The sequence below is a fragment of the Montipora capricornis genome, chromosome 9 (assembly GCF_036669925.1).
Source record: "Montipora capricornis isolate CH-2021 chromosome 9, ASM3666992v2, whole genome shotgun sequence".
Classification (NCBI taxonomy): Eukaryota; Metazoa; Cnidaria; class Anthozoa; order Scleractinia; family Acroporidae; genus Montipora; species Montipora capricornis.
In genome coordinates this window covers 45,316,342-45,343,841 of record NC_090891.1, presented here as the reverse complement: position 1 = coordinate 45,343,841, position 27,500 = coordinate 45,316,342, and the positions used below count along the sequence as shown (strand labels likewise).

The 27,500-nt window shown below is 38.8% G+C and overlaps 3 protein-coding genes across 4 annotated transcripts in view; 2 read left to right on the top strand and 1 right to left on the bottom strand.

The window, feature by feature from the left end:
- LOC138015486 (uncharacterized) overlaps nt 1-508 on the top strand; it is a 16,324-nt gene extending 15,816 nt beyond the window's left edge. The window contains exon 3 of the mRNA XM_068862552.1: nt 1-508. This exon is cut by the window's left edge and continues 1,349 nt beyond it. Within this exon, the coding sequence (XP_068718653.1) occupies nt 1-369 (369 nt within the window). The 3' untranslated portion in view covers nt 370-508.
- Nucleotides 509-7,683: 7,175 nt separating this feature from the next.
- Nucleotides 7,684-13,233, top strand: LOC138015951 (cyclic GMP-AMP synthase-like receptor 1). 2 transcript variants are annotated; one of them, XR_011125677.1, is made up of 2 exons: nt 7,684-7,856; nt 12,392-13,233. XR_011125677.1 is itself a non-coding variant. In XM_068863082.1 (2 exons), the coding sequence occupies exon 1, from the start codon at nt 8,055-8,057 to the stop codon at nt 9,417-9,419; it is 1,365 nt and encodes a 454-aa protein (XP_068719183.1). In that variant the 5' UTR covers nt 7,715-8,054; the 3' UTR covers nt 9,420-9,439; nt 12,392-13,233. The 2 variants fall into 2 exon arrangements, 1 of the variants encoding a protein (XP_068719183.1); XM_068863082.1 differs by having other exon boundaries at nt 7,715-9,439.
- Nucleotides 13,234-16,768: 3,535 nt separating this feature from the next.
- The window catches only part of LOC138015949 (ufm1-specific protease 2-like), a 19,701-nt gene continuing 8,969 nt past the window's right edge, over nt 16,769-27,500 (bottom strand). Inside the window, exons 8-15 of the mRNA XM_068863080.1 lie at nt 25,901-26,003; nt 24,758-24,859; nt 21,748-21,786; nt 20,943-21,019; nt 20,165-20,468; nt 18,996-19,059; nt 18,361-18,421; nt 16,769-17,536 (exon numbers count right to left, since the gene is read on the bottom strand). Of these exons, the coding sequence (XP_068719181.1) occupies nt 17,450-17,536; nt 18,361-18,421; nt 18,996-19,059; nt 20,165-20,468; nt 20,943-21,019; nt 21,748-21,786; nt 24,758-24,859; nt 25,901-26,003 (837 nt within the window). The 3' untranslated portion in view covers nt 16,769-17,449. The remainder of the gene's footprint in view (nt 17,537-18,360; nt 18,422-18,995; nt 19,060-20,164; nt 20,469-20,942; nt 21,020-21,747; nt 21,787-24,757; nt 24,860-25,900; nt 26,004-27,500) is intronic.

Sequence of the window (27,500 nt, the reverse complement as noted above, 5' to 3'; positions counted from 1 at the left end):
GAGTCATTAAAGGTGGCAGCAGAAATGAGATCCAAAGTGCTTGGAGATAACGAGGCTACAGCTTACAGTTATCATTTACTTGGGTTGGCTCAATTTAAACGAAAGGACTTCAGCGCAGCATTGCATTCTGTGCAAAAGGAGTCAATGATCAATGAGAAAATCAAGGGGGATCACATCGTCACCGCGGCAAGCTTTCATTTGTTGGGAAGGGTGTATTTGGAAATGAATGATGGCAAGGCGGCTGTTGAAGCATTGCAAAAAGCAGCGAGCATGCGATCAAAAGTTTCTGCTGACCATGAAGACACAGCAGACAGCTATTTCTTGCTTGGCACAGCACAGCAGGAAACCGGGGATCTCACGGGATCGTAAGAGTCACTCGTCAAGGCATCACAACTGATGAAGGAATCACTGGGTGATCACCCTAACACTGCGACAAGTTTCTATTGTTTAGGCCGTGTTTATTTGCAGATGAAGGACAAGAAGTCGGCTGTTGAAGCATTTCGGGTTTCGGCACAAATATATTCCACTGTGCCTGGTGAGGATGAGATAACGGCTGCGACTTTCCACACTCTCGGTGCACTGCAGTTCGACACAGGAAATCTCCAGGAAGCTGAAACATCTCTGCAAGAGGCTTTACGATTGAGAAAGAACTTATTTGGTGATTGCCACCCCAAAAGTGTCGCTAGCTTGCAGCTCTTGAATGATGTCCGAGATGCACTAATTAAATGCAAGCCATTCTCCGCGATGAAGCTATGACACTAGTTTATACAGAAGGCACTTTATATGAATGATATCGACATACATGTCTTGCGTTAGATGCTCAAGTTTATTAACTACCCAACTGAAATTAGCCTGCATAGCTGGCGGGATATTTTATCACGGGATTATTCCGCGTTCTAGTGAATCGCTTACCGGTCATCTCGCCACCAGAAAGTTTTGCCACCTACCAACTCGCCACCAAGAAACCACCTCGCCACCAACCAACTCGAAGTCACCTTGGTTGGTGGCGAGGTGGTTTCTTGGTGGCGAGTTGGTAGGTGGAGAAACTCCCTGGTGGCCAGATGACCGGATACCAGTGAATCACTGGTTGCAAAGCTGCAAAGCGGCGAAGCCGCGAAAAATTTTCGTCTTTTTCAAAGCTATTCAGCATCATTCCACTCCACTCGCGACCAAAACACAACGAAGCAATCATCGATTTACTCGAGGGTTTAAATAACCCCGCGATGAAATATCCCGCCAGCTACGGAGGTTAAGTTGGACTCGAGAAAAGTTGAAGTTAATGCACATAGATCTGCAACGAGACGGCGTTAAAATGGTGAGTAGTTAAGTTTGCAGATAACTTGAACATTTTCTGTAGGAATAGATCTTACATAACAAACAAACACCAATGAAATACCAAGTGAGCTTTTAGCGCGAAAACATGATATCTTCACACGTGAAGATAACATGTTATCTCTTTAACACTCGAAGAGAAATTTCGTATCTCCACGCGGCCATGTAATATTCTCTATTTACACTCTTCTTACAACAACACATTGGTCGAGATGTTGTTAATCGAATGCAAGAGGGACTTGTGGAGTTTTCAATTTGTAATAAAAGACACGTATGCTAAACGATAAAAGTTGTCGGTAGGGAAATGTATTTCTGAGGGTGATATTTTATCTTTTGAGTTAGGGTTTTAAAATAGTTGTTAGAAGGATTATTTAAGTGTTGGCACTTGTTATTTCGAAATTTTTGTGTGAAGTGTTATCACGGTTATGCTTAAGGTCAAATTTCTCCCAGCTATTTCCCAACTGTGATTTAAACTAATTCTCGTATGAGACCGTAAAAGTACAACTTTTTCAGATATTATCAACTTGTATTTTCTCCGATTTCAAATTCAGTGTGAACTCGCCTTTTGATGAATCTCTTCTGACTGATTGGTTTCCCTGATAACATTAACCAGTTTCAAAACTGTTATCGTAGTTCTTCAAAGGATAGGCTAACATTACTAAACCAAAGTCGATTCTTTTACAGTTATTATTTTTCTTTTTACAATAACTTTGGTAGTAATTACAGAATACTCAGCCATTCGAAGCAACGCTTCCTCGTTCCCCGGCGGCTAAGCAGCTAGTAAGTCACTGAGCGAGTACGCTATGAACGTGCAACGTGTCAACCGTCTTCGTTTTTCATGGTTGTATACTTTTATCTCTTGCATGGCTCAGTGACGATCATCGCGATGGGATGCCTCAACTCTTTTCACACTATAAGAAGGAAGTATACTCTGAGGTTTTTTTGTTATTCGATCATGACGGTATTTTACGGTCATTGTTTGAACCTATCCTTGTAGCCAAGTGGCGGCGTAGGCACTGTTTGCACGTTTCAGAGTAGCAGCATTTTTTTAAAGTGTTTTTGGGTGGCCAGGTGTTCTACAGTTAAGCTTACTTAACGTTGTCGTATATTTCTTACCGTTTATTATCATTTTCTGCCTTTTTTTCGCCAGTCTCCACTATTAACGACAAAGGTTTTAATAGAGGTTTTAACTAAGGATTTTGGCACACAGGATGTAATTGGACAATAGACCCAATCGGCTAACTAAAATGTTGTACTCAATTCAAACCCTTTGGGAATAAAACGTTTTGTTCCAGGTATTTCCATATCATTTAGATGTGAATGCTATGTTATGCAAATGCAATACACAAAGAATCTTCCGGGAGATCTGAATTGGTTATAACATCGAGTTAGCCGATTAAGTCTATAACAAGAAGGAAGGCATATTATTGTTCTGTATTACCGTAATGAGGACTACCCGGTTTTCAGGACACATACTCAGCATAAATTATGCAAGGAAGGGAGTGCCAATCGGTCTTTTGCTTCTCTTGTTGAACTCATGAGTGTAATAACATTCAACCGTTCCGGCTTTTCTTGCAGTTCTGTTATGAGGCAAACGTTTAACTCTTGTAGTGTATTCTTCGCAGGTGTAATATTTCCGAGTCCGTGTAATACTGGCCGGACTTAAGTTAAAAATTATTCTTAAGTTTGTGTGTGAATAGACCAATTTACAGTTCTGTGTTCAGTTACCAGGCCTTTGAATAAAAGCGAGGCTGGGGTTGACCTTGTTTTAATAATAATAATAATAATAATAATAATAATAATAATAATAATAATAATAATAATAATAATAATAATAATAATAATACCACTACTAGTACTACTACTACTACTACTACTAATAATAATAATAATAATAATAACAATAATACTGCATTTGTAGTGCGCAAATGCCATATGGATATGCTCAAATTCGCATTACAATGAAAGTTAAGAACTAACCCTAAAATATAAAATTACATATGGAGGTAAAATTCAGAAAATTATATCACTATTTAAATAATCTAAAAACTTAGATAACTATTATAAATAGGTTAAAAATCACAATATATATATAAATAAAATAAAATAAAGTCGACCACGCTTGTTTTGATACAAACCTCACCGCTTTTCTTATGTAAATGGCCTCGTTTGCATTACAACAAAATAATTTACATAAGAAAAGCAATGAGGTTTGTATCAAAGCAAGGTCAACTCCAGCCTCGCTTTTATTCAAAGGCCTGGTAACTGAGCACAGAACTGTAAAATAGTCTAATTGTTTGAATGGGCACAAGACTCGACGGTAGGTATGCTAATTCTTTGATTGCAATCACGTGACAAGACGGCCATGTTGGTGCCAAAACAATAGAAAAATGTAGCTCAGGTTTTGCAGAATAATATCGTCAAATTTCCAAAAGACTTTTTCGCTTTTGTTCTTTCCACCAACAAGGCCGCTGTGACGTCAGGGGCAATCAAAGAATGATGTCATTGCGCAAGCGTATTTCGCTTTCTAGGTGTTACATGACGCAGGATCGACTCGAGTTTCACAGGTCGGTTGCATTAGGCATAAAAAGCTGGCATTAGAAATATTAGAGTAAATGGCAGAACAGTTACATAGTTTCGACACTTGCTGTTAGCGGGAATAAGAGAGAGTCGACCACGGACGAGTGTTAGACATAACTCGTCAAACTTAAACAAACTTGTTTACCTGGATGTGGGGTCGAAAAATAGCTCGCGTTTAAATGTAATGTTACCGTCCAGGGTGACCTTTCTCGAGGCTCCTAGCGCCTGCGTGGTCGCTAAGAAAGTAAACAGGCAAAATGGAAGGTGAAGGACGCATTTTGGTGGTTAATGCTCTTTTACTTTCATACTCTTGCTTCAACTTCAACTTTTCAGTGATGTGGCTTCTTACTATCACTTTTAATGCTGCAACACTTCCGCCAAAAGGCAGTATATTGTGACACGAGCCGACCGACCCCGGGTTGGAGAGTTACCTCACTCTCAAGTGTTTACATGGCAAAACACGACCCCGGCTGGGGTCGGGTGGGCGGGTTGCCCGTCAGGTTTGTTTTATCCCAAGAGGTTCTGTTGTTTGAGCTTTTTCAATAAGATGAGCTTCCCGAGCTTTAAAGAGTCACGTTGATTGATAAGTTTTTCAATGGGAATGAGCAACATATGACTGTGTGAATGGTTATTGCTAAGAAATTTAAAGTGTTCTGAGACTGCGGCCTGAATATAACTACAACAGGGGCACCCAACGAAAACTTCAGCCAGAAAAAAGGCTTCCGAAAATTCTAGGTGACCTTTTTAGGGTAATGAATCCGTTAAAAATGGGCAATTATACCATTTTTCAGATGTTCGAAAATCCTAGGAGAAGCAGGCAAGCAAGACCTTTTACAACAAATGTTCCGAAAATTCTAGATCTCAAATTGTCTTCCGAACAGATTTTCCCGAAAATTGACGTTGGGTGCCCCTGCTACAAGTGGGACTGAGTATAGGGCGTCTGTGTTCATTAAAACGGTTTTTTAGGCGACGTTTGGTTTCCCCGGCCGATATACTGAAGATTACATAATTTACACTGAATTAAGTAAATAACATTGAAAGTGTTACAACGAAGTAATGTGAGATTTGATTTTATGGCTTTTACCCGTAGAATGAAAAGTGTTCTATATAGGGACAAGTAGTGCAGTTTTTACTCCAGCACCGAAAAGAACCGGGAAAATAATAATTACAAGGTGTTTTAGTTACTTGGCCCCTAATAAGGATGTAACTAATATTTTGACAAAGGCGATAAGCCACCAAAGGAAGTGTTTTGAAAACGTTTTTGCAATGGTCTGATGAATAGAATAAAGTATGTTGTGAATGATGCTAGTGAGGTGTTAGGTGGTAATGGTGGATTGTATATGTGATAAAAGGAATGGTTTCGGTTCGTCTTGTCATTGTGTTCCTAAGCGGCGTCAGACCGGAGAATGTCAGAGGCCCGCTGTATTTGGGTTTTGAGGAAGTTTCTGTCGTAACCACGGTTAGCTACAGTTGGCAGTTTGTTAGTTCATTTGTGCTTTGTAAGTATGCGTCATTGCTGGAACAAATTAAATGCGGCCGTAGCTAGTGGGAGGGCCAAGCTGTAAGGGATGCAGCGTTTGGCCCTGTTAGTTAGGTCAGTTAACGTTAATCCGGAAAAGGAACAGAAGACCAGGAATACCGATTGATCAGCTCAATTTCAAGAGTGTGCTTAGTTGATTTTCCGTGTTCAAGAATTCGGTAGTAAATGTTGGCAACATACCGCGTACGGTAACGCAACACAACGTGCCATACTCTAAACTTAGCCGGTATTTGTATTGTAAAGACGGTAGTAACTTTGATCGCGTGTATTTCAATTTTAAAGAGATGCGGATGTATTTGAAATTCAGTGACAAGTTAATTGCTTTTGAACGTAACGTGCGTGATTTGTTTTTAGGAGATAAGAGTATCATTGACATGTACTTATCATATACGAACAATAGTATACCTTAAAATGCCGAAAGGAGTGTATGTACGGTGTGAGTGAACGTGGATCATTGTTGGGAATAAAGAACGATATACAGTCTAAGTTTTGAGTGTGGATAAACTGTAAAGAGTCTACCAAAGCGCCCTTCTTTGCCATTACGAATAAACGTCACAACTGTATGTCATCAACCATTAACTAGGAAAGTACGATGGCACACATGATAGGCCTGCGCCCCGGGGGAGGGAAGCTTATAAGGGCTTAATGGGGACGTGCGGCTAGCCAGGGTATGTTTTTCGGGATTTTTGTATTGAACAGGGTATCGAATTTATCATTTTTTGTCTTAATCAGGGTATCGATTTATCAATTTTTGCCGGCCTTAAACTGGGTTAAATGCCTTAAACAGGGTATCAAAACGGCGGAATTCTGTCTTAAAATGGCTAGGAAAATCCGCGATATTTGTCTTAAACAGGATCAGGGTATGAGGGGCCGCGCCGCACCTCCCTATCCAGGGATATATCGAGTACTTCCCCCCCCCCCCCCCCCCCCGCCGGGTCTGAGCTTTTTCGGACGGATTTTCCAATGCAATTCAGCGTTCTGTGACAACAGAGAAATTTAGCATCACGTTAACGGCAACGCAACGTCAAAATGCCGTTTCACGTATTCGTAAAATGACCTCTGTTAATCTCGAGTACTTACTTCAGCAAAAAACAAAAACTCGGAGTCCTTTTAAAAATTGTTTGTAGAAAGAGATGCTATATAAAATGAAAATTCTTACCTGTCAAAGCGACTTAACAGAGAGTCAAGGTGAGTTCATGAAGAAATATTGCGTCAAGGAATAAGTTATGAACGATCTATAAACATGCTCGAGACCTAATTTTTCCTTGTTTGCCTTACCGGAAAATGGTTTTGGGGGTCTTTTTCTTTTTTCACATAAACGACTTACACAAGAAGAAAACTCCACGTGTACGGCAAACTCAAAAATGGCGGGCAAATCATGGTCACGTGGTCACTTTTGCCGTTCGTCAAAAGGTGCAGAAAAAGGTGACGGAGGGATATCAGCAAACACGGTGTAAAAATGCTTGACTCCTTGCGCAAAGAAGAAGCTTTGATTCTTCTTTACTTCAAAACAATTTTATTTCTGCGAAAAAGAGCATTTTCTTTCGCCCATCCCATCGAAGTCGTTTCTTTCTCTTGCTTTTTAGAGTTCAAGATGGCGGTCAAACATTTCGTTTTTGCGGCAAACTGTAGCGACGGCACGGGACTGGTAGGTGAGAAAGACGTCCACAGCTTGTATACACAGGTGTATATATATGGTAAAAAGACACGTCTATCTTTCAACGAGTCTTGTCTTATTCAAGTACGCGTAAGGCCGCTGAATGAGACCTCCGATACATTTTAACACTGCAGGCTCAAACATCGTACGCTACGAAGTCATGCATAATTTCACATGATAAGTTTAGATTAAAAACGAAGTTCTGGTGAAATTTAATTGTGTCAAAACGAGCGACTAGCGTTATTTAGACCAATTAAGATGTTGCAAGACAATTTTCTCCTTGATAAAAAATTTATAAAAATAAAAATTCTGATATCCTTTGGCAACACGACCGTTTTAATACAAACCGCACATTTGGGAATCAACTGTCTGAAAATACGGCTGTGAAGTGTCAACATCACAAACGTCTTCGTGAAGCAACACCTTTGACATTGCTTTATCGCGTATGCCATCTGCAAATTAAGACAAAGTTGATTAATTCAAAACAATTATCTTAGTCTTTTATACTTCTAGCAGGCAATTGACATTGTCAAAATACCTACCGCAGACAAAGCATCGAATTCCAGTTTCCATAGAAATTTGCACACGACCACCGAGATGTGACGTATCTGTCAAGCAAATTGGCCAAAATCTGCTCGTCCGTTAAGAAGAAGTCAGACTATTTGCTGAGATTTTCCGGATGGTTGAGTCGGAATGCTGAATCTTATTATTCTGAACGCATTCATCTGTCGGTTGTTTCACAAGATGGTAAGTTTTACATGGTAAGCTGCACCTCTACCGGAAATAATTGGAATTACAGTAGTAAGTTCGCTTTAGCGTGAACGGCTCACCAAGCTACACGTACAGTTCGTTGAAGTCAACTGCTACTCGTTCACGCTAGATACCTTGGAACGAATATTGCTGCATTTGTCCGAAGGCAGATTGACTGAGCGAAAGCACAGTAAAATGTCGCGGGCGACGGGGAGAAAGAACAGAAGTGGCCAGGTTTTTGACAACAACGGCAACGAAATGCCCGACCCTCACCTTTTGAGTCCGAATTCGTCAACGAAGAGCTGCGATGTATCCTCTGCTTCAGACAACGAGTCGTGGGCATCCGAAGACTCTTACCCCGAAGAGTTACCATCTCCGCCGATTCAGTGGAAATCTGAAATTCCGTGGACACCCGACCGCCGCCGAAGCTCCATCAAAAAACCTCAATTTCAACTCGACCCTGTCGCCATTCAACTGAACGAATTTTACGAGAATCGCGTGCGGATAAGCTTGGAGCGTAAAGAAATCTGCGAAGAAATAGCTTACAACGCAATGCATAAGTGCTTCCGGAAAATTCAAATGGTGGACAGTAGATTTCGCGCAAACAGTTTAGTATCGCAAGGTATTCCCTATGATGGGCTGCAAGCTGAAGAACATATTCAAATGGATATGTTGGTGCAGCTGTCACCCGGCTCAAGCTCTGCATTGTATACAGCACTGGATGAGCGGACCGGAGGTATTCGTCTGCAACCAAGCTCCGAAGATTACAATGTCTGGGAAGACTGCATCACGACGAACGGTTTCTTGTCAGCAAGCAAAATAAACTCGCTCCTACGGAGGTACGTCAAGAAAGCTGTTAAGGTCTTAAACATTCACATAAAGGACGGTCGAACGGAGAAACTTCCGAAGCAGCTGGGAAGCATATCCATCGAAAAAGGCCCCGTTATTCGTTTAATTATCAACAAAGATATATCGGTGGATATCCTTCCCGCATTTGTTATTCCTGATTGCCGCTCAGATCCAGCTCGCAGGGACTGTCCGTCTTCCTCTCACGTAGTTTGTAAGCCATACGTCCAAAACGAGATGATTTGGCGTTTGTCGTTTTACGTCGCGGAAAAGAATCGTATTCGAGCTCTCAGCGAAGGCTGTCGCATTCAACTGATTCGAATTCTCACAGAAATTCGTGACAACGAGGATCAACTCAAACGGCTTTCATCCTACCACGTTAAGACCCTGCTTTTCCACGAATCGGACAAGTTTCCAGACTTTCACGAGTGGAGCGCCGACAAAATTACTCGGCGTTTTTACGGACTGTTAGAAAGGCTGAAAGTAGCGCTGAAAGAGTGCAGCTTACCGCATTACTTCATGCAACCACCAGATTTCAAACCGGTGAATTTATTTGCTGACCTGGATGGAAAAACACTGTCCGACATGTTAGATGTGGTGGAAGATATTATGGAGAATCCAGTGGGTGTTCTCACGACTGTTGGACGAGAGAGAAGGCAGACCATGTGGCCATGGGAAATGGGGCTTTTTCTACCCGCGGGACTGACCTCGTAAACGCGGGTGAGTTTCAGAAGGTAACCTGAATGAAACAGAACCAGAGACAGAACATTGCAGTACTTTAATGTTTCGACCGAGACAACTTAAACACCCTGGTCTGCTTAATTACATAACTGCTATGCTAAATAACGCGTGATATCAGTACTGTTTACGAATATCGACCGCAAGTCCTTAACAAAGTACTCGATTTATTTTGACTTGGCTATCTGAGAGAAAACGTATGTCAAGGTTGACGGGTTAAAAAAGAAGGCCCGGTTATTTCGAAGTCTGCGTTGCTTTTTTGTCCACATTTTAGACAAGATCAATTTGCGGCTTTAAATTAATGAACAAAGAAAGAGTTACTTGTTAATTTAGTGATACTGGCCCGATTTGTATTCAGTTCTAAACCAATCATTGAAATTGTCATCATTGCTGACATTTTTATCAGAAATTGAAAATGTAAATTAAAGAACGCCCACACAATGGATGATTTGATAGCATTTAGAGCAAGGTTTTTTTTTTCCTGTAGGAGATTTTTTTCTAGCACGAAAGTGGCCTTTTAGGAATTTGTCCTTATTACACCCCATGCCAAGTAGATTCGTTGACTATTTGCAACCACGTCCGGTAGAAAAAAATTGCCTTCTATTCGACTGGGAACACCTAAGATATATATGAAAAGTTTAAATGGCTTTGTTTCCTTTTTTGGTGGTGAAACGGTTGTTTGTTTGACCTCTTATCAGTTGAAACGAACCCAAATCAAACAGAACCTGTAAAAGGAAATAGAGTCAGTCTAAATACCAAAATGAACTGCAGTTCTTCAAGCAGTATTTTTAAAAACCACTGAACCTCCGAAATTAGGTATTTGGAATGAAACAATACCGATAGCTTCTATGTTCAGACCAGAGACCAGCTGTGTTTATCATCAGTGGTATCAAGGTTGCAGATGTTTAATTTTGTTTTCTCTAAATCTGATCTTGTTTATAAAGTTACCTCAAGGGTACTTGTACTGGCTAGAGATTTTAAAAACAAAAGTTAATTGAATTCAAAGGTTTGATAAGGCTCTTTGCTGGGAATTTAAACTATTCAACTCAAAATCAACTGTCCAAATGAGATCATGGTTTATGTATCTCCTTTTATGGTCCTACAATGATGTTCGACTGAGACACATACCGCATCCTGCAAAAAGGGCTCTTTTTCTGCGAATCGATCGCGGTCAAAAATGAGCGGTTTAGTGGTAACTAGCTTCAGTTAAAATGAGATACAAGCTTCTCATTTGACCGCACGCCGTTTGCGAAAGATCGCCATAGAAAAAACAGAAGAACCTGTTTGTAAGCTAAAACAACTATTTATAAAGCAAATATCCTCGTTGGGTAGGAGGCATTGACTTACAGGTCAAATAAAGCTAAACATCCAGTTATGAACGGATGACAGGGGCCGCTGTTTGATCCTGTTTGAAGTCCCGAAAACTTTTCGGGCATTATCGAAAGCCATTACCGAAACTGCAATCCGCTTGTTTTGATAAGCTAGTCTTTCAACCTTTCTTTCAAGATAACAAAAAGCAAAATGATTCCAGGTGTTTCATTACCGAAAACCTCGCCGTTCTCAAGATACAGACTGAGGAATTTGTAATATCCAAACAAAAGGCCCGGAAATCCTCCCTCAGCTTTACAAGGAACATCACACAAGCAGGGGTGACAAACACGAGATCATATATAGATTTAGCCAAGCCTAAAAACGGAGCTCCGGGGTTATTTCTTTTCACAATAAGTTAACTTGGCTTCAGCCTGCGATCCAATCGAAACCCAGTACGGTCAGTGGTGGACTTTAAAAAAAGGCGGACCTTGATGAGCTCTAAACTTGAGCCCGAGAAATTGTCACGTGATACTGGACAGCGGATACCTTGACCAATTGACAATAACATGGATGTCCAATAGAGTGTTTTCACTCACGTCATCAGTAACCTTGTTTTTCCACCGAAACAAAAGAAAACGTTTGCATGATAGTGGGCTAAATTCCCTAAGGATTAGTTGGTACACCAACATGGCCGCCGTAACGTCACGTGAACGGAAGACCTTAGACAGCAATGACCAGAACCAGGTTGCTGACCAGCGGTTTTCATTAAAACAATGGTTTGTTGGGGATGCTCAGTCTCGCGGGCTCAGAAAACCTGGCTGTGGTCATTGTTATTTAAGGTTTTTCCACGTGAACACACTGCATATCAAACATGCACGCTGTAAACGGCCGCCATGTTGGGAGTATTGATTATTATTATTTATTATTATCATTATTATTAGTAGGATTTTATTACATTATTGGGCAACTTCGTAGTGCGCACGCGCCCACGAGCAATACCGCTAGCCATGATTAACATGAGACAAGCAACTCGAGGGTTTCTATGGGCCGCCGGGGAGCTCCGCTAAAATCGTTTTGAAATTGTTGGCACGAAAGGCAAAAGCCGGGCGGAGAATGGGGAGCGGCGCTGTGTGTGTGTGTGTGTGTATCAAAGAAGTCAAAAATGTAATTCCATTCTGAATCGTCAGAACATTCACTAGCATCCGAAGGGTTACTATTGTCCGACATTTCTGAAAAGACTTAACAAAAAGCTCTAGATTTTCAACAAGACTTCTTAGACTTTCGCACATTTCTTTCTTAAGTCGCCTGCGTAGCAAGAGTTTTCGTGGGATTTCACAGAAGAAAAGGACCAAAGTGCAGGCTTTTCGATGTTTTGACCGAGCAAAAATAGGGCGAGAGTGGGGGAGTGGAAGAGGCCCGTCTTTGAGCAGGACGAATTAAATGACGCATTAAATTAAATTGCCCAAAGTCGCCCAGAGGTACTATACATCTCTAGTATAAAAACAGCCACTGCAACAAATCACCATTGACTTGTTCACACGCTGTTAGAAAAGAAAATTACTAGGTTGCTTTTTGTCTTCTTTAGTCTCTTTTCAACAACTTTCACTGAATTGTGTTGCTCTAATGTACTCTTTCAGGAAGACAGAACCCAAAAAAGGAGCGACAAAGCACTCTTCCTAACCAGCAAGGAGAAAGCAAATCAATTGGAGAGCCATTATGCATGGAACTTTTGAAAAGAATGAACGAACTAAAAATTAGTTCTCGGACGTTTAGGTTTGGCGAAGAACGTAAGCAAGGCCAAGGTCTTTGGAAGAAACAAAAATGGAAAACTGTCAACGAAAAGTGTTCAATCTTAATACAAGTCGTTTCGCTAACGAGTCGTGTCGCTAACGTCCAGGGGCCTGGGGTTGCTCGAAGCTTGGTTAGCGCTAACCGTTGGTTAAGACCTAATCCGTCCCATATGGTAGGCAGGTTTAAACAGAGGTCACATTCGGTTGTTAGCGAACAGGGCCCGGTTGTTCGAAAGCGGATTAACCTAATCCAGGATTAGCGTAAACTTTTGTTTCATATTTTCAACTTTTTGATGAAAGTTTCTTTTGCTTATTTCTGTTGTTCAGGATTGACTTCTTCTAATGTAAAGTTTTGCCGAATATCAGCGTTGAACAGCATTTGGGAATAAAAAAATAAACTCCTTGGTTAATTTTTAATCCGGGATTAGCGTTAATCGGCTTTTGAACAACCGGGCACTGAAGGATAGCGAAACAAACAAATACGTTAGCGAAACGACTTCGGTTGTTAGCGAACTGGATGGTAGCGAAACGACTTGATACCATTAAAACTGCTTTTAATCATAATGTATTCTTTTAGTTCCCAGAATAAGTTTTCCGTACAGGTTTTTTTGTCCAACAAAGAATTCTTCTGCAGTTGATGTGTGTTTCTTCAAAATTACAAAAAAATAATAAATTGTAAAATTAACAAATTGATTCCAAAGTTGCTGTCTCTCTTCAGTAGTAGATTATAAATGACGTTAAAATGTGGTATTACAAAAAGGTGGCAGCTGAGTGTGTCACTGATGTTCGTACGACATTTCAACCTCTGTGATCTACTACTAAACAGATGCACAGAAACTTGGAATTGTTTGTTAAAAAAAGAAATAGAGAATTTAAAGTATTTAATGATGATGACAGCTAGGTGTCTGAGCTCTAATAGATCATAGGTCAGAACCAATCAAACGTGTGCGGTATTGAACTTATATAATTCCTGATAGAGATAATAAAAATGTCATCCATGAAAATTGTCAGTAGGTTAACATCATTCTGTCAAAGATGTCAAGATGCCAATGCCACTGTTTAATAATTATTATTAAGCATTGGCATTTGACAAAAAATAAATAAGAATATTATTAATGCTCCATTAATAATTGGTGACTCTGATGCTCACACATTTCAAATTAAAAAAGACCAGAAAATGGATTAATTAATTAATTTAACCCTTTAACACCCAAACCAGCCTAAACCGGCCATACTTAGTATTTTACTCTGTCTAACGCCAGACGATTTTACTTGTCAATGGGGAACCCCTGGGAGTCAATGGGTCAAGTTGTTAAACGAAACACAAAGCCTGCAAGCTCTACAAGATTACAATAACTTTTAAGTGAGTGAAGTTTTAAAGTGCTTGAAATCTTGGATTAGAATGCAGCGCATAGAGCATACTTCCATGCTAGCAGAGGCCTCCTTCCTTTTGCGTTTGTTGGACTGACGAGTATAGGAAGAGACCACTGCCATGGGGCGAAACTCACTTTGATCCAACTGCCGTCCACGAACCTTGGACGGCACTCTTCAAAGTCTTCAAACCCCTTGCCTCATGGTATGTTTGATTGTGACTTGAGCCTGCTGTCTTCTGCGCATCCCTTTGCAGTAATTTCGCGATCATTAAGGACGGTGCCTACTATTGTTATTGCGCATACGTTTTGCGCATCTCGAGATACTCGGATTTCCTATCGGCGGTGCTTATTAATACAGGGATATTTCTGCACGGTTCAAAACTATGCGGAGAAGGCAGAACTTACCGTACTTATTTGGCTACAAGCGGAGCTCGGCTATAAGCCGAGACCCCAAACTTCTTACGGAAAAAATCAACTTGATTGACACGAATTGTAAATGCATAATACTCGGCTATAAGCCGAGACCCATTTTAGGTCTTGATGTGTATTATCGACTATGGAATTTTCGTAATTTAAAATACAAATTGACATTGACTGAAAAATTATACGCAAAGCAATAAAATGAACACGAAAGATAAGAAACAAACAAGCAACGTGATCGTGAGGTGACGAATATTATTAAACAATTGTTGACCTCACAGGAAACGTTTCTTCGTACAAGCGAACCGTCTTATAAAAGTTATTCGACTGGACACCTTACAACCTCGCTCTTTAAACTTAAAATAGTCGCCGAAGCAGAAGCTGTAGAAAATAACTCCGAGATCGCCGGAGAATACGGCATCAGCGAGTCGATGGTTCCGTCGCTGGAGGAAAGATAAGGCAAATCTGTTCAACGGGGAGCGTATCAGGGAGCGTATCCCGAGCTCCATCAATGACCTTTGGCGTGGTTTTCAGAGCAAAGAATTCAAGGTAAGATTTTCCCTTTAATGCGTACGGTTTTTTTGCTTGGAAAATGTCGCTACAAGAAGAAATCCTCTTACGTTTTTGTCGCAAGTTTGCTATGGTGTCATGTGACAAGCTTGTTTACCCGATCTGTGATGGTGCAATCTCGTTCCCAGATTCCTCGTTCCTTCGATGGGTAAACCAGGCTTGGCGCGATATTCCCGAGGAGATAGTGAGGGTGAGACGTTGGTTCAAGACTTATGGCACCTCTATAACGCACTCGACGGCACAGAAGACGATGCAGTCTTCGACGAGAATATTCCAGAACGAAAAAAAAAGTGAAGACGAGGAAATGGACAACGAATTTGAGACAGACAGCAAGGAAGAAGACGAGCAATAAGATCAATCCCGATTACACAACAACACGAACAGCTCCTTTACGAGCCACCAAGTAATAAAAATCCATATTACACCAACAACAACTTCTCTTCATTTTACAAGTAATTTAGTTCGGCTTGTAAGTAAATACACGTTCATTTGTTACTGTTTTAATTTGCTGAGAAAATTTTTTTTATCAAAAATACTCGGCTATAAGCCGAGACCCCTTCTACCGCTTCAAATTTGCCCAAATTGAGTGAGGATTTGTGTAAAAATCGCTCGGCTTATAGCTGAATAAGTACGGTAGCAAGTGTTCTTGGTATCCAAAAAGAAATTTGGAGGTAACCATGGATTTTTCAGAGATAATTAGACTTGAATTTGGAAAAGAACGCCTTTCATTGTTTTGTATTTTAGAGCTTTTTACAAATATTGTTGATTAATTATCTTCGAAAAATGCGTGGTTACCCCCAATTTTCTTTTTGGATTTCAATAACACTTGTTAAGATCTGTTTTTCCCGCATAGCCAGTAAATCGCGCAAAAATACCTTTGAATTAGTAGGCACCGTCCTTAAGTGAGCACACACAACATGAAAATAATATCACTTGAGGATTCGATTGCTAAGTATCCACCGCACATGCTCAACACAGTGAGTTTCGACCCATGGCGGAGGCCCGGGAAGGGGGGGGGGGGGGGGGTACTGTCATATATGGACTATATAGGTATGTGCCGCTGTTAAGGGTATGGTTTTCAAGCAGTTTAATCTAGGATATAGTATATAAATCATAGCCTTTCGGTCTAGAATAGGGTATCATTTTTCACGAAACTCACCAGTCGGTTGAAGATTTTATCAAGACTAAGGAAACCAGAAATTCCCACTCAAGAATATAAAAAAATCAAATCGGCAAAGTTTAAGTTTACGTAACGCAGCCTCAACAGTGTCAATAAATGGCTATCATGACACACCTCTGGATACAACAATCGGAATTTAGACGGAAATCGGTGGGAGTTTACTCTGGTATAGGGTAGCAAAATTCAGCTGAACTAGCTCTGGTATAGGCTAAGGGTTCCAGGGTCCCAGTGGCACATCCCCAACCAGAAATTCCTAAAGTGCCCCCCTCCCGAGCAAGAGGTCTCTGCTAGCAGGGAAAGAGCTTACAGCATTCAGCTTAGTTAAATACTATTAGTTTCACAGAATGTTTGGAGGTATTTAAAATACCTGTTTGTATGTTTTTCTTACGTACTTTTTCACACTTCTTAAATAATATTTCTCTCTTTGCAAAAATGATGGCATTATTCTTCATGCTCTTTCCTTACCAAAATGCTCAAAATGATGCAAGCACAATGTGCAAAGACCAAGTAAACGGCTGCTCAGTTAATAGCTAAAAAGATATTTATAGTGAAGGAAGAAATAATTTAATTCCCCAAGATAATTACCGGTAAATCTTATTATGCTCCTGTGCTTCTAAGAAAATTCTGTATCTTCTTGTTGCCATTTATTTTGAGGTCTTAAAAGAATATACTCAAATAAGCTTGTTAGTTGATAAAATTATTTGGATTTATTAATTTTTATTTGTTTATGGCAAATGAAATTGCCAGGCAAAGAAATGATGAAACTAATTTGATTAAAGCCATTTTCAAGGTAGCCAGTGCCCCGTTCTTCTTGTGTGCTGATGGCTCCACTGCCAAATCACTTGCTTGATGCCCCAAACAAGTGATCTGGCTTGCAGATTGTTTTCTTGCTAATTATCAGTTGCTCTTTTAGCACCAGTGGTTCTTTCTGCCCATAAGTCATAATGTCTGTAGTATTGGGCTTTTTTCATGACAACCTTAGGTTTTGCAAGTCTCAGCGCTTTGTTGCTTCCTGTTACCCACAATGTGACTCTTGAGACGCTTTCCATTTGACAGAACTGACTGACCAGACCTGGCATTTGAAAGGGCTAACGCTACATTGCCTTCAAATAAGGACCCCTTTGAGGATGATATACACTCCTCCAGAAGAATGCAAGGGATTATCATGCAAGTGTTCCTTCAAATTGTTACATTTTCTTTGCAAACTGACGGGTCTGGTCGGTCAGTTCAGCCATAAAAATGCTCCCTTCGTCTCTCTGTTTTGTAGGTTACACCATTAATTTAGTGAAAATAGGGCATTCATAGACGTTAAGAAGTTAAAATAAAATGCAACCTTAAAGAAAGAAACAATGAACAATTGTGTTAAATCATATCTGGTCTCTGTGGCATACACATATTGTAGTGAACTTGTTGATTCCAAAAGTCTGCACCTTTCCATCCACACCATCCCTAAAAGAAAAAAAAAAACAACAACAAATAGTGAAGGGGACGAATGAGAGGTTGCAATGAAAGGATAAATGGGAAGAACACTACATAACAATGGACAGCAGAAATATATGTATGCCTTAGTGTATTCACTCACAAGGTCTACACAGGTGGAATTTGCACCATGTTGATGTTTGGTGAGGGAGGAGGAAGAAGCAAAGAAAAACCCTTGGTGCGAGGCTAAGAACCAGCACCCTTGACCATGTTGGTGTGAGGTGATTGTCATAATATGTGTTGAATATCTGCGCTATTTAACATAACAACAGGCGTTATGATGATTAGCAGTCCCACTGGCTAATTCATATTTGCATTTAAGTGTTAAGCAGGTCATTTTCAAAAATTTAATCTCCGTTTTTTGGTTCTTCGATTTTAGTTTCCCTTGGATCCCATCTTCCCTTCCTTTTCAGTGAGGGCTTTACCAACTTTCCAATTAACACTTCCCAGAAGCCTACAGAGAGGCCCCAGTAAAAGCAGGATAATATGAAGAGGTTTCCTGGAGCAAGTGAAAAAGTGTACAGATGAATTGCAAAATTCGATTCATGTCTGAAGAGATGCTACAACACAGCTTACACCAAATCTGCCTAAACACTTAGTCAGAAGCCTACAATGGGGTGTGACTTTGGCAGGAGGTAAAAATAAAATTCAAGGGCAAAACAAAGAAGAATGGCAGAAAATATATTTTGAATACCTTTATGTAGAAATTAAAAACAAAAAAAACCCTGTAGGCTGCACATGTACAGGGTACATTGAAAGCCGAAAAATCCATTTTATAAGTTTATGGTACTAACCTTGTCCAGGATAACTTTCAGATCTTCCCCGCCAGTATAGTGAGGATCAAGTATTAAAAACCTACAAATTGCAAAATAAAGAAGAAACAAAAGTCCTGCTGATTTGAAACTCACACTCGCACCACCGCACACTGGTGGCTCAGTTGGCTGAGCATCGGGCTGTCATGCGGGAGGTCGTGAGTTCGTCTCCGGCCATACCAACACTCAGGGTCTTAAAATAACTGAGGAGAGAGTGCTGCCTTTGTAATTACAGCTGCAAACTCTTAAGTCTTTTCGGATAAGGCCTGTAAACCGGAGGTCCCATCTCATAGCCCTTATTGGAAATTAAATAGTATGGGTCGTTAAAGAACCCACTCACTATTTGATAAGAGTAGGGGATGTAAGTCTTCAGTGTTGTGGTCTGACCTTATCTGGACAGGGGTCTCTCCCACTTCCTAAAAATGTATTGTAAACTGCATAATAAGCAGTCTGGCTAAAGTTCCCCATAAAGCATTGTAAATTAGTCCTGAAAAGCCCTGAGGGAAGAGACTAATAGCTTCACTTCACTTCTTTCATAGTATCAGAAATGATAATACATTGCTAATAACCTTTATCTTTTTATTTTTTTTAAATGGAGCAATATCAGCAATACTGACCTAACATTACCAGTCTGATCATTAAAGTCCACTCCCAATATGGTATGAGCCAGAACACCGCCCCCTGTGAATGGAAAAGGATCCAAAGTATTTGAGTGCATGCAGCAGAAAGAATAGATAATTTTAGAGATAATACAAAAAAGACGGATGACAGAGGATGAACCAAAGGTTTCATTGAGATAATAAAGTAAGCAAAAAAGATGAAAACTGCTCAGGGCAAAGTTGTGGTAAAAGAGTGCAAAGCTGGTCAATGAACCCTTTGATGAATATGTGATACTTAGTTAAATGAGTTGACAATGAGGACCACTCTCGATATCCAGTCTCAGGAAAAGCTGAGGACTCTTGCTCATTGATGCGAAGTCCAGTGTACTTCAAGGGAATCCCCACTCTGTGGGAAAATTTACTTTCAACCACAGGAATGATGTTTACAGTCAAATTTCTTTGAAATTCTGTCAAAGAAAGCACTGGTATCTAACAAAAATGAATTTCGTAGGCTGTTATTCATCGTGATGAAGTACAATAATAATAAAGTATTCTCGTTTGTCTCACAATGTGGTGACTTGTGATGTAGATTGGAAGGCAACAATAAATTGTCACAATCATTCAAGGTGGTGACCGTGCCATGGGAATTTGAAGGTAAAAATAATAACTATTATTCTTATTGATTCTAAAACCATTGGTGGAGGATTGAGAGAAAGCCCAAACTTTTTCCACTGTTGACAACAACCAGGACATGATTCTAGCCCAATTTGGTGGGAAGCAAGGGCTCTTACAAATACACAATCCCTGCTCATGGCAAACCCACAAAAAGCAGTATTTCCATTTGGTCACCACATTCGGTGCTGCTCATGTTGTAGTCTAATTTTTTTTGGCCCACTTCAATTTTTGAAATTAAATGAATCTGCCTAATACTTATAACATTGCTGTACAGTTGTAATCTTGGAATGCAGCCTTAAGGATTTAAGCCTAGAACGAGGGGAAAACAACCCTGAATCACAACAATCATGAAAGTTGACTTCTAGTTGGCAGGAAGTTTACAGAAAATTACACATTCACAAAAACACCATAAATTAGAAAAAAAAAGAGGAAAAGGGATTGAACTCGAACAAAAAAGTTTTTAAAAAATTGATGTTAAAAAGGAAGACAAGGAAATGCAAAACTACACATACCGATCATGATAGGAGTTCCTTGAGTCTGAAAATGATGCAACAAATCACGCCCTTTGCTTCGCATTTCTGCCCCAGAGCTCACAAACATGATCTTTGATGTGACCCCCAGGAGATGCTCCAAACACATGCTAACTTCAAATGAGCCAATCCACTGTCGTGATCCAACAAACTCTTTACTTTTGTCTTGAAGATCGACGAGAGCCTGTTGAATTTCACGATGGCTTGGAACAGCTTTTGATGTGTAGCCCTGGTGCCGAAACCATGATGCAATGGTTTGAAGAGATCGGTAAGCACATCCCCATCCCTTTCGGATTAAAACATTGAAACATTGCCAGTTTTTGCATGACATCGCCATTACAACTTCTCTCAGGACTCACTAGACTTACAAAGGAGCCACACAAAGGAGACAAAGGATAGAACCATCCCTAAAGACAACTAAGCTGAAATGTATAACCAGGGGTTTAAGCCATTTAATTTATGGTTCATTTAAAAATGAATAGTTTCTTTTAGATTTATTAAAATGAAGTGCACATAAAGTAGCTTGAAAGCCAACTGCAATCCCATCATTTACTTTTTCACATAACATGTGTCCCGAATTTGGGTTACATGTAGCAAGAACTACATAAATCTTACACAAGGGTGTGAGGGAAGTGAAAACTTCTTTTGGATGAACGGGGAGTGTATGTAAAGACTAAAAAATATTATTATGACATTTTACAAGTTTTTTATGTTATTTCTTTCTACTGCTTGATAGTAATTTACATGTCCTAAAACGTACATTATCATTAAAGTTATCCTGCATGTAATGATGATAGGCATATGTTCCATCAACAACTGCTACTGTGCCACAAGCACCTTGAAAAAGAGAAAAACTAAACAATAAACCATAAAAAAAAGATGCATGTATGGCCTTCTCAACAATCATTTTTGTTCCAAAAACCAAAGCATTAATTTCTAGAAGACAGGATAAAAATCAAAATACTGCATACAACAACACTTTCTATGAAGCCGTTTCTTTCTCACAACATGAGCAATAAGAGGAGTTTATCAGAAGATTTTTATCCTCTATTGTAGCTATTAAAGCACTTGGATTTATTTTTGGAGGGTAATAATAATTATTTTAATTATTAAATTAAATTACTATTAATAGACCTAAAAGTGCACTCGACAACAAGAATGCACATTCAACAGTCAAAGAAGAGTGAGGAAAATGTGTGAGCCAACATGGCAAGACAATAATTATTGTTAGTCAACATATAAATGTGAGACTTGCATGGCTCGCATGATTTGCTGGCTCAGATTGTCCAGCCCCGTCACAGATAAAAAGCATGGGGAAAGAGCAAATTTTTAGGCAAAAGAAAGTTTGTGTCATATTATTGCACACAACTTGCTTGAGATCAAGAGTCCCAATTAATTTGTCTACAAGGATTCTAGCTTTTAACAAACATGCTCTTGCAAGAAAGAGGACTGAAGAGAGACGGAGTTGAATCTTACATTGATAACTAGGTGACAGTCAACTCCTAAAAATCATGACAATGTGGTCTAAACATTACATAAAGATTGATAAAACATAATTTTCTCACCTCCGGTCAATCCAACATGAGGATTTGTCAAGTAAACACCTACATTATGAGACAAAATCATTTCACAACACATAATAATAATAATAATAATAATAATAATAATAATAATAATAATAATAATAATAATAATAATAATAATAATAAAAACTTCTTACATTGCACTTTTTCTATAAGAATAATCAAAAGCGCATTACAATTTGATAAATTCTTACAAATTATAATAAGTAGTTTCTTCGAAATACATTTTAAGATAAAAACTAGTGATAAATTTTTCGACGTTTCGATCTTGCCTAACTTTGAACACGCAGTCTGACTCCATCCGCGCAAAGTTATTTTTATAGCTCGGAGTATTTCATATATTCGTTTGTAAAGCTTTTGTCCTAGGCTATTGTTATCTAGCTTTTTTTAGTTTTTATCACTTACCTTTTGTAACGCTTAGTACATATTTCCACATTTTTAGCGCTTTTCATATTCTTACATCTGATTTTACTTCTTATAGGCAAAGTTTTATTCATTTTTTTCAAACTTGAAAATGATCTCAGCGAGATTGAAACGTCGAAAAATTTTATCGCTAGTTTTTATCTTAAAATGTCTTACAAATTACAAATTGTAATTTAAAACTACCAATTATTCATCTTAACAATTACTGGTAAGACCTAAAATCCTACAATAAATTTGAGAATTGAACTTACAATTAAGTCTTAACAAAAGGCCTTTGAGAATAAATAAGTTTTAAACTAAATGCTTAAAAATGTTAATGTTCCTAGCTAGCCTTACTGACAAAGGAAGGCAACTTAAGACGGAATCCACCAGAAGTTTGAGTAAGAAGTGGACAAAAACCTAGTACCAAGATTATGTACATCATATTGCAAACTTCTGTACGACTGTTTTAATTAAATATCTTCTCCAAAAAAATCATTTCTAGCAACACCAAACGCGTCAAAAACAACTGTTGAACTTCGTAAGAAACACTTGAAAGTACTGGTGAAATGAAACTGATGATGAAATTTTACCTGTGTTTGCACAATTTCTCTGAACGTTGAAATTTAATTTTTCTCGTTCCCATGGGAAATTGTTTTCGGTGTTATTTCAGGCAACTATTTATATCTTTAGCTTTCAGGAAATGTAAAAAGGACTGTAAAATACTTAAAATTAATCTGGAACCAGATTTTTGCCCACTAAAAACTGAAATTGCTCGATTTTCTATCGGATTCGTCTTAATTCTACACATTTCAAACTAAAAATAATGATGATAGTAGGCCTGTAGCTTGGGGAGTACAAGGAATGCATTTGCACCCCTTTCTCCCAACCAGATTTTGGTACAGATGGATAAGAAAAAAAAAATGATGATGATGATGATGATAATAAATTATTCCAGTCACTTTGTTTACTAGTAAGCTAATGAACTGGACCAAGTGCTTCATTGTAGAATATCAAGAAGTTGATTCTACAGCTATAAAATTGTTTAATGTTATGCAAAAATGCCTGGAATGGACACGTTGGAATGCACTCGAAGTTCAAATAAACAGCTCAGACAAAATGAGTTAACTGAATAGAGTGTAATGTGAAGTGCTAGATTTCAATCCCATATGAACTATGTGAGCGTTAGCCCTACTGATGGAAATGGGCCCACACAAGGACAGAGAAAAACTCTGACCAAGGTGGGAATTGAACCCACGACCTTTGGGTTAGATCTATTCAGACTCTATTCAGTTAACTCTGTTTAAAATATAACTGCTACACGGCCAACGTTTGTATAAATGTAACCTTTCCATGCACTCAGACAAAATGAGTTCCCCTTTTTGCATTAACAGCCCCTGTGCAAAAAAAAAACCTTACGATGTTCAAACCATGCTTTCCTAACATGATGACTCCATTTCAGTCCCTTTTTAATGGGCATGCCCAATACACAATGATTTACTTACAGTCAAGCTATGTTATGCGTGACCGGTAGATTTGAAATTTGAACTGAGTATTCAAATCTGTGTGCCAGTTTTGAACTTTTCTCTTGAGATTATGAATTTCCTGTTACGTCCCATTATCACAAATAGTTAGCTATGAACTTTAATTTTATCATAAAATAAACTGTTTGAACAGTTGAAACTATTTCAAGCGTTTGATGAATAATTATTGTTGTTATGCATTTTTCGTACCAACTTTTGGAAAAATCGTCAAGATTCCATTCAAATCTCAGAAGCTTCAAAGAGGAATTCGGATGTTCATTTCAATTTGGTTGATACTGGTCCCCCGTGACATAGCTCGACTCTAATACATAACAAGACCTATTAACCCTTTCACTCCCAATAGTGCCACTTATAGATTTTACTCTGTCTAACGCCAGATGATTTTACTCGTCAATGGGGAACCCCACGGGGCTGAAAGGGTTAACAACAGCTAGATTCACTCAAAAACTTTCCCCATTAACCCTTTCACTCCCAATAGTGCCACTTATAGATTTTACTCTGTCTAACGCCAGACGATTTTACTTGTCAATGGGGAACCCCACGGGGGTGAAAGGGTTAACAACAGCTGGATTCACTCAAAAACTATGTCCCCATTAACCCTTTCACTCCCAATAGTGCCACTTACAGATTTTACTCTGTCTAACGCCAGATGATTTTACTCGTCAATGGGGAACCCCACGGGGCTGAAAGGGTTAATCCACTGACTCCGAAACAGCCCCCCACTGATAAGTAAAATTGTCTGGCGTTAGACAGAGCAAAGTCCATAAAGCCAAGGAGCCAATGGGTTATGGTTCAACTTCTTTCAAAAAAATTATATAAATTTTAATGCCTGACAATGAGAAAAAAAGTATGATCAGGGGGAAGTTGCTGAAAGATTGGTTAGCGCCAACCGCTGGTTAAGAGGTATCAAAACCTATAGGTATCGTTAAGAAATACAGTGTTGGCATTTAAAAGTACCTGTATTTACAATTTAATTATGAAATGCATGTGCAGACAACACAAGCAAGTCTTCTACCACTTGAGATTATTGGATTTTTTTTTTTTACCTTGCTGGAGTTCATTTTCAAACACATATCTGTTCGAAGGTCGCAAAAGAGGCCTCTTTCTTGGCAAAAGAAGACGTTTATGTAATTCCATCCTGACAGACACTGATTAAAAATAATTAGAAATATCACTTAATCATCCCCAACAACAACTTTTCACATTGTTCACTTATTAGCATAATAATAATATAATAATATTGATAAAAAACAAGCATTCTCCAGGTTTTTGCATTTTAGATTCAAAATACATGTGCCTTTTTTGCGAAAAGGAAAGTATGAGAGAGTATAATTTGAAAACACTCAAACCATGAATGTATGCATAGTTCGAGAGAAGAAACTCTCAGCACGGGTCTAAAAACACTTGGCTATACCTTGTGCTTTTAAGCCTGATAAAACACTGCTGCTCATTTTTTAAACAGTACTTAACCCATCGACATCCAAACCGGCCAAAACCTGCCAGACTTAGTATTTCACTCTGTCTAACGCCAGACGATTTTACTCGTCAATGTGATGATATACGGTACTACTAGTATTAGTAGTATAACATCACATGACTTATGCAAAGTGGCTATGGTACTGTAACAGTTAAAAAAATGAGCAGCAGTGTTTTATCAGGTTTAAAAACACAAGGTACAGTGTATAGCCAAGTAGCGTTTTTAGACCCAATAAAAACATGACTGCTGCAAGTTTTTTCAACTGCTTCAAAAACAACCTATAAAAGGTGTGTCCGTCAGGAGTGCAAACAAAGCTTCAAATAATTGTGAGGAAAATATTAGCACACAAAAAAAACAAGCTGGGCCTTACTACAGTACCAATTCTTTATAAAAAGATTATTCTAATGAGGATCAGTGTTTTATCAGGTTTACACATGTGCAAGTGATGTTTTATTGGCAGTTAGCTTCATTAAATTGTATTCCAAGAAACTGCTGTAAATGCACATACTTGAATGTCATTTCACTCAATATAATTATTATTAAACTAAAAAAAATGAATTTTCTCATTTGGTTCTAGTAGGTTTTTTGATTATTCCGATAAATTTGATAGCAGCTGGGTTGTTTAACTTCTTCTAAAAGAGGACTAGCATGTCTATTCACTTGCCTTGTTTAAGACAAGTAAAACTCCAGTTTTGTAAATGCAATAACTTACCAAGCTCGTCATCACCGACACTGGGATAAATAATGGTCACCAGATGGCAAAACCCAGGAGGCTTGAAGTGATGTACTTTAGGCAGAGATGTTGATGCACAATCCTACAAAGTGGTTAAAAAAGTGAACATGAAAAGCTTTATAATAATAATTTATTATCACTAGAAGAAGATATCACAAGAAGAGACAATCCATTAAGCAGACTACATGCAAACAAGGTGCAACCTGCTCTATTAGTATTGGCTCAAATTATCTTCAAGGTGTTACCCTTATCCAGCAGAATGTGCGTGGGCCCGAGGCTCTGGAATAATCCACAATCAGAAACAGAAATCTCTGGTTCTGGTCAAATAACTGCGTTTATGTGAAGGGTCTTCTGAATATATGCATAGAAAGTCAAACTTTCAGAACATTTCCAGGGTTCCATGGTTTTGGTGCATGAAAGTCCACCATTAGAAACAATTTTTCTTGCAAAAACTAACAACTTGTAAAATGGCAGGAAATGAAACCGTTTTTCAAGAGCCAATCAAAATAATATACTGTAGCCTTTTTTGAACTTGACCAAAGTCTCTGTTTCTTGACCAACGGAACGATGACTCTGGGAAAGATATTGTGGCTTAAAGGAAAAAATAGTAGCAAAACGAAAATACTACTGGTTTTCTTACTTTCTCCATCCATAACTAACAATGAGGGAGAGTACATAACCCTTGAAAATTGTTGCAGAGTAATGTACAAAAACATCATAGTATCAGCAAGACAAGCAAATAGTGTACAAGTCTACAAGGCTGTTTTTAAAATGATTGCAGCCAGAAGGAAAGTTAGGATTTAGCCAGCTTATAGTGCAGTGTCCTATTGTGGGAGCTTGATTTTCCTTTTGTTTTTTGTAATGAACATTCAAAAAGGAACTTTAACTAACTGGTTGTTTTCGTTTTACAATTTAGGGGTTTACCACCTCACTTAGTCTTACTATAGTAACTTCCTTTTATTATCAAGTATATATATAATTTTTTTTTCCTAAATAAAGCTGTTTGAGGTTTCATGCATTCACATTATGTACGTAGCTTTTCCTGTTTTTGTTCCTTTGTCGTTTAATCTACGACATACAGTCACTTAATTCTTGGAGTTCAGTTAGAGATTTGCAGAGTTGTTTTTGTGAGTTGTAAGAGTTTTCAACGCAGCAACATACTTTAAGGCAGGATCAGACGTAAATATTATTACAGCTTTTAATCCATTTGTTTTCAAATTATTTTCTTTCTCTTTCGCTTGCTTGTGATTGTTAGCGCTATTTTTTGATTAATTGTGTGAATTGCAATTTCCTTTGTAGTTTTCTCCACATGTGTGCAGTAGTTAACCGAGTCGATTTTAACAAATACTCTTAAAAGAAGCCCATCTGATTGTTCCACTCTGCAGTTGACACGTCACAATCTCCAGTGCACAACCACCCGTGTCTGTTGCATTCGCTACACAACACTTTGCCTCCCGCCTCCTTCCTTATTAACTTTGCCAAATGCACACTCTATTGGTCACTATTTACCTTACGAAACTTTCCTTTGCCATAAAACTCCATAACAAAGGCAAACTATTTTACAAAGGAGAACATAATT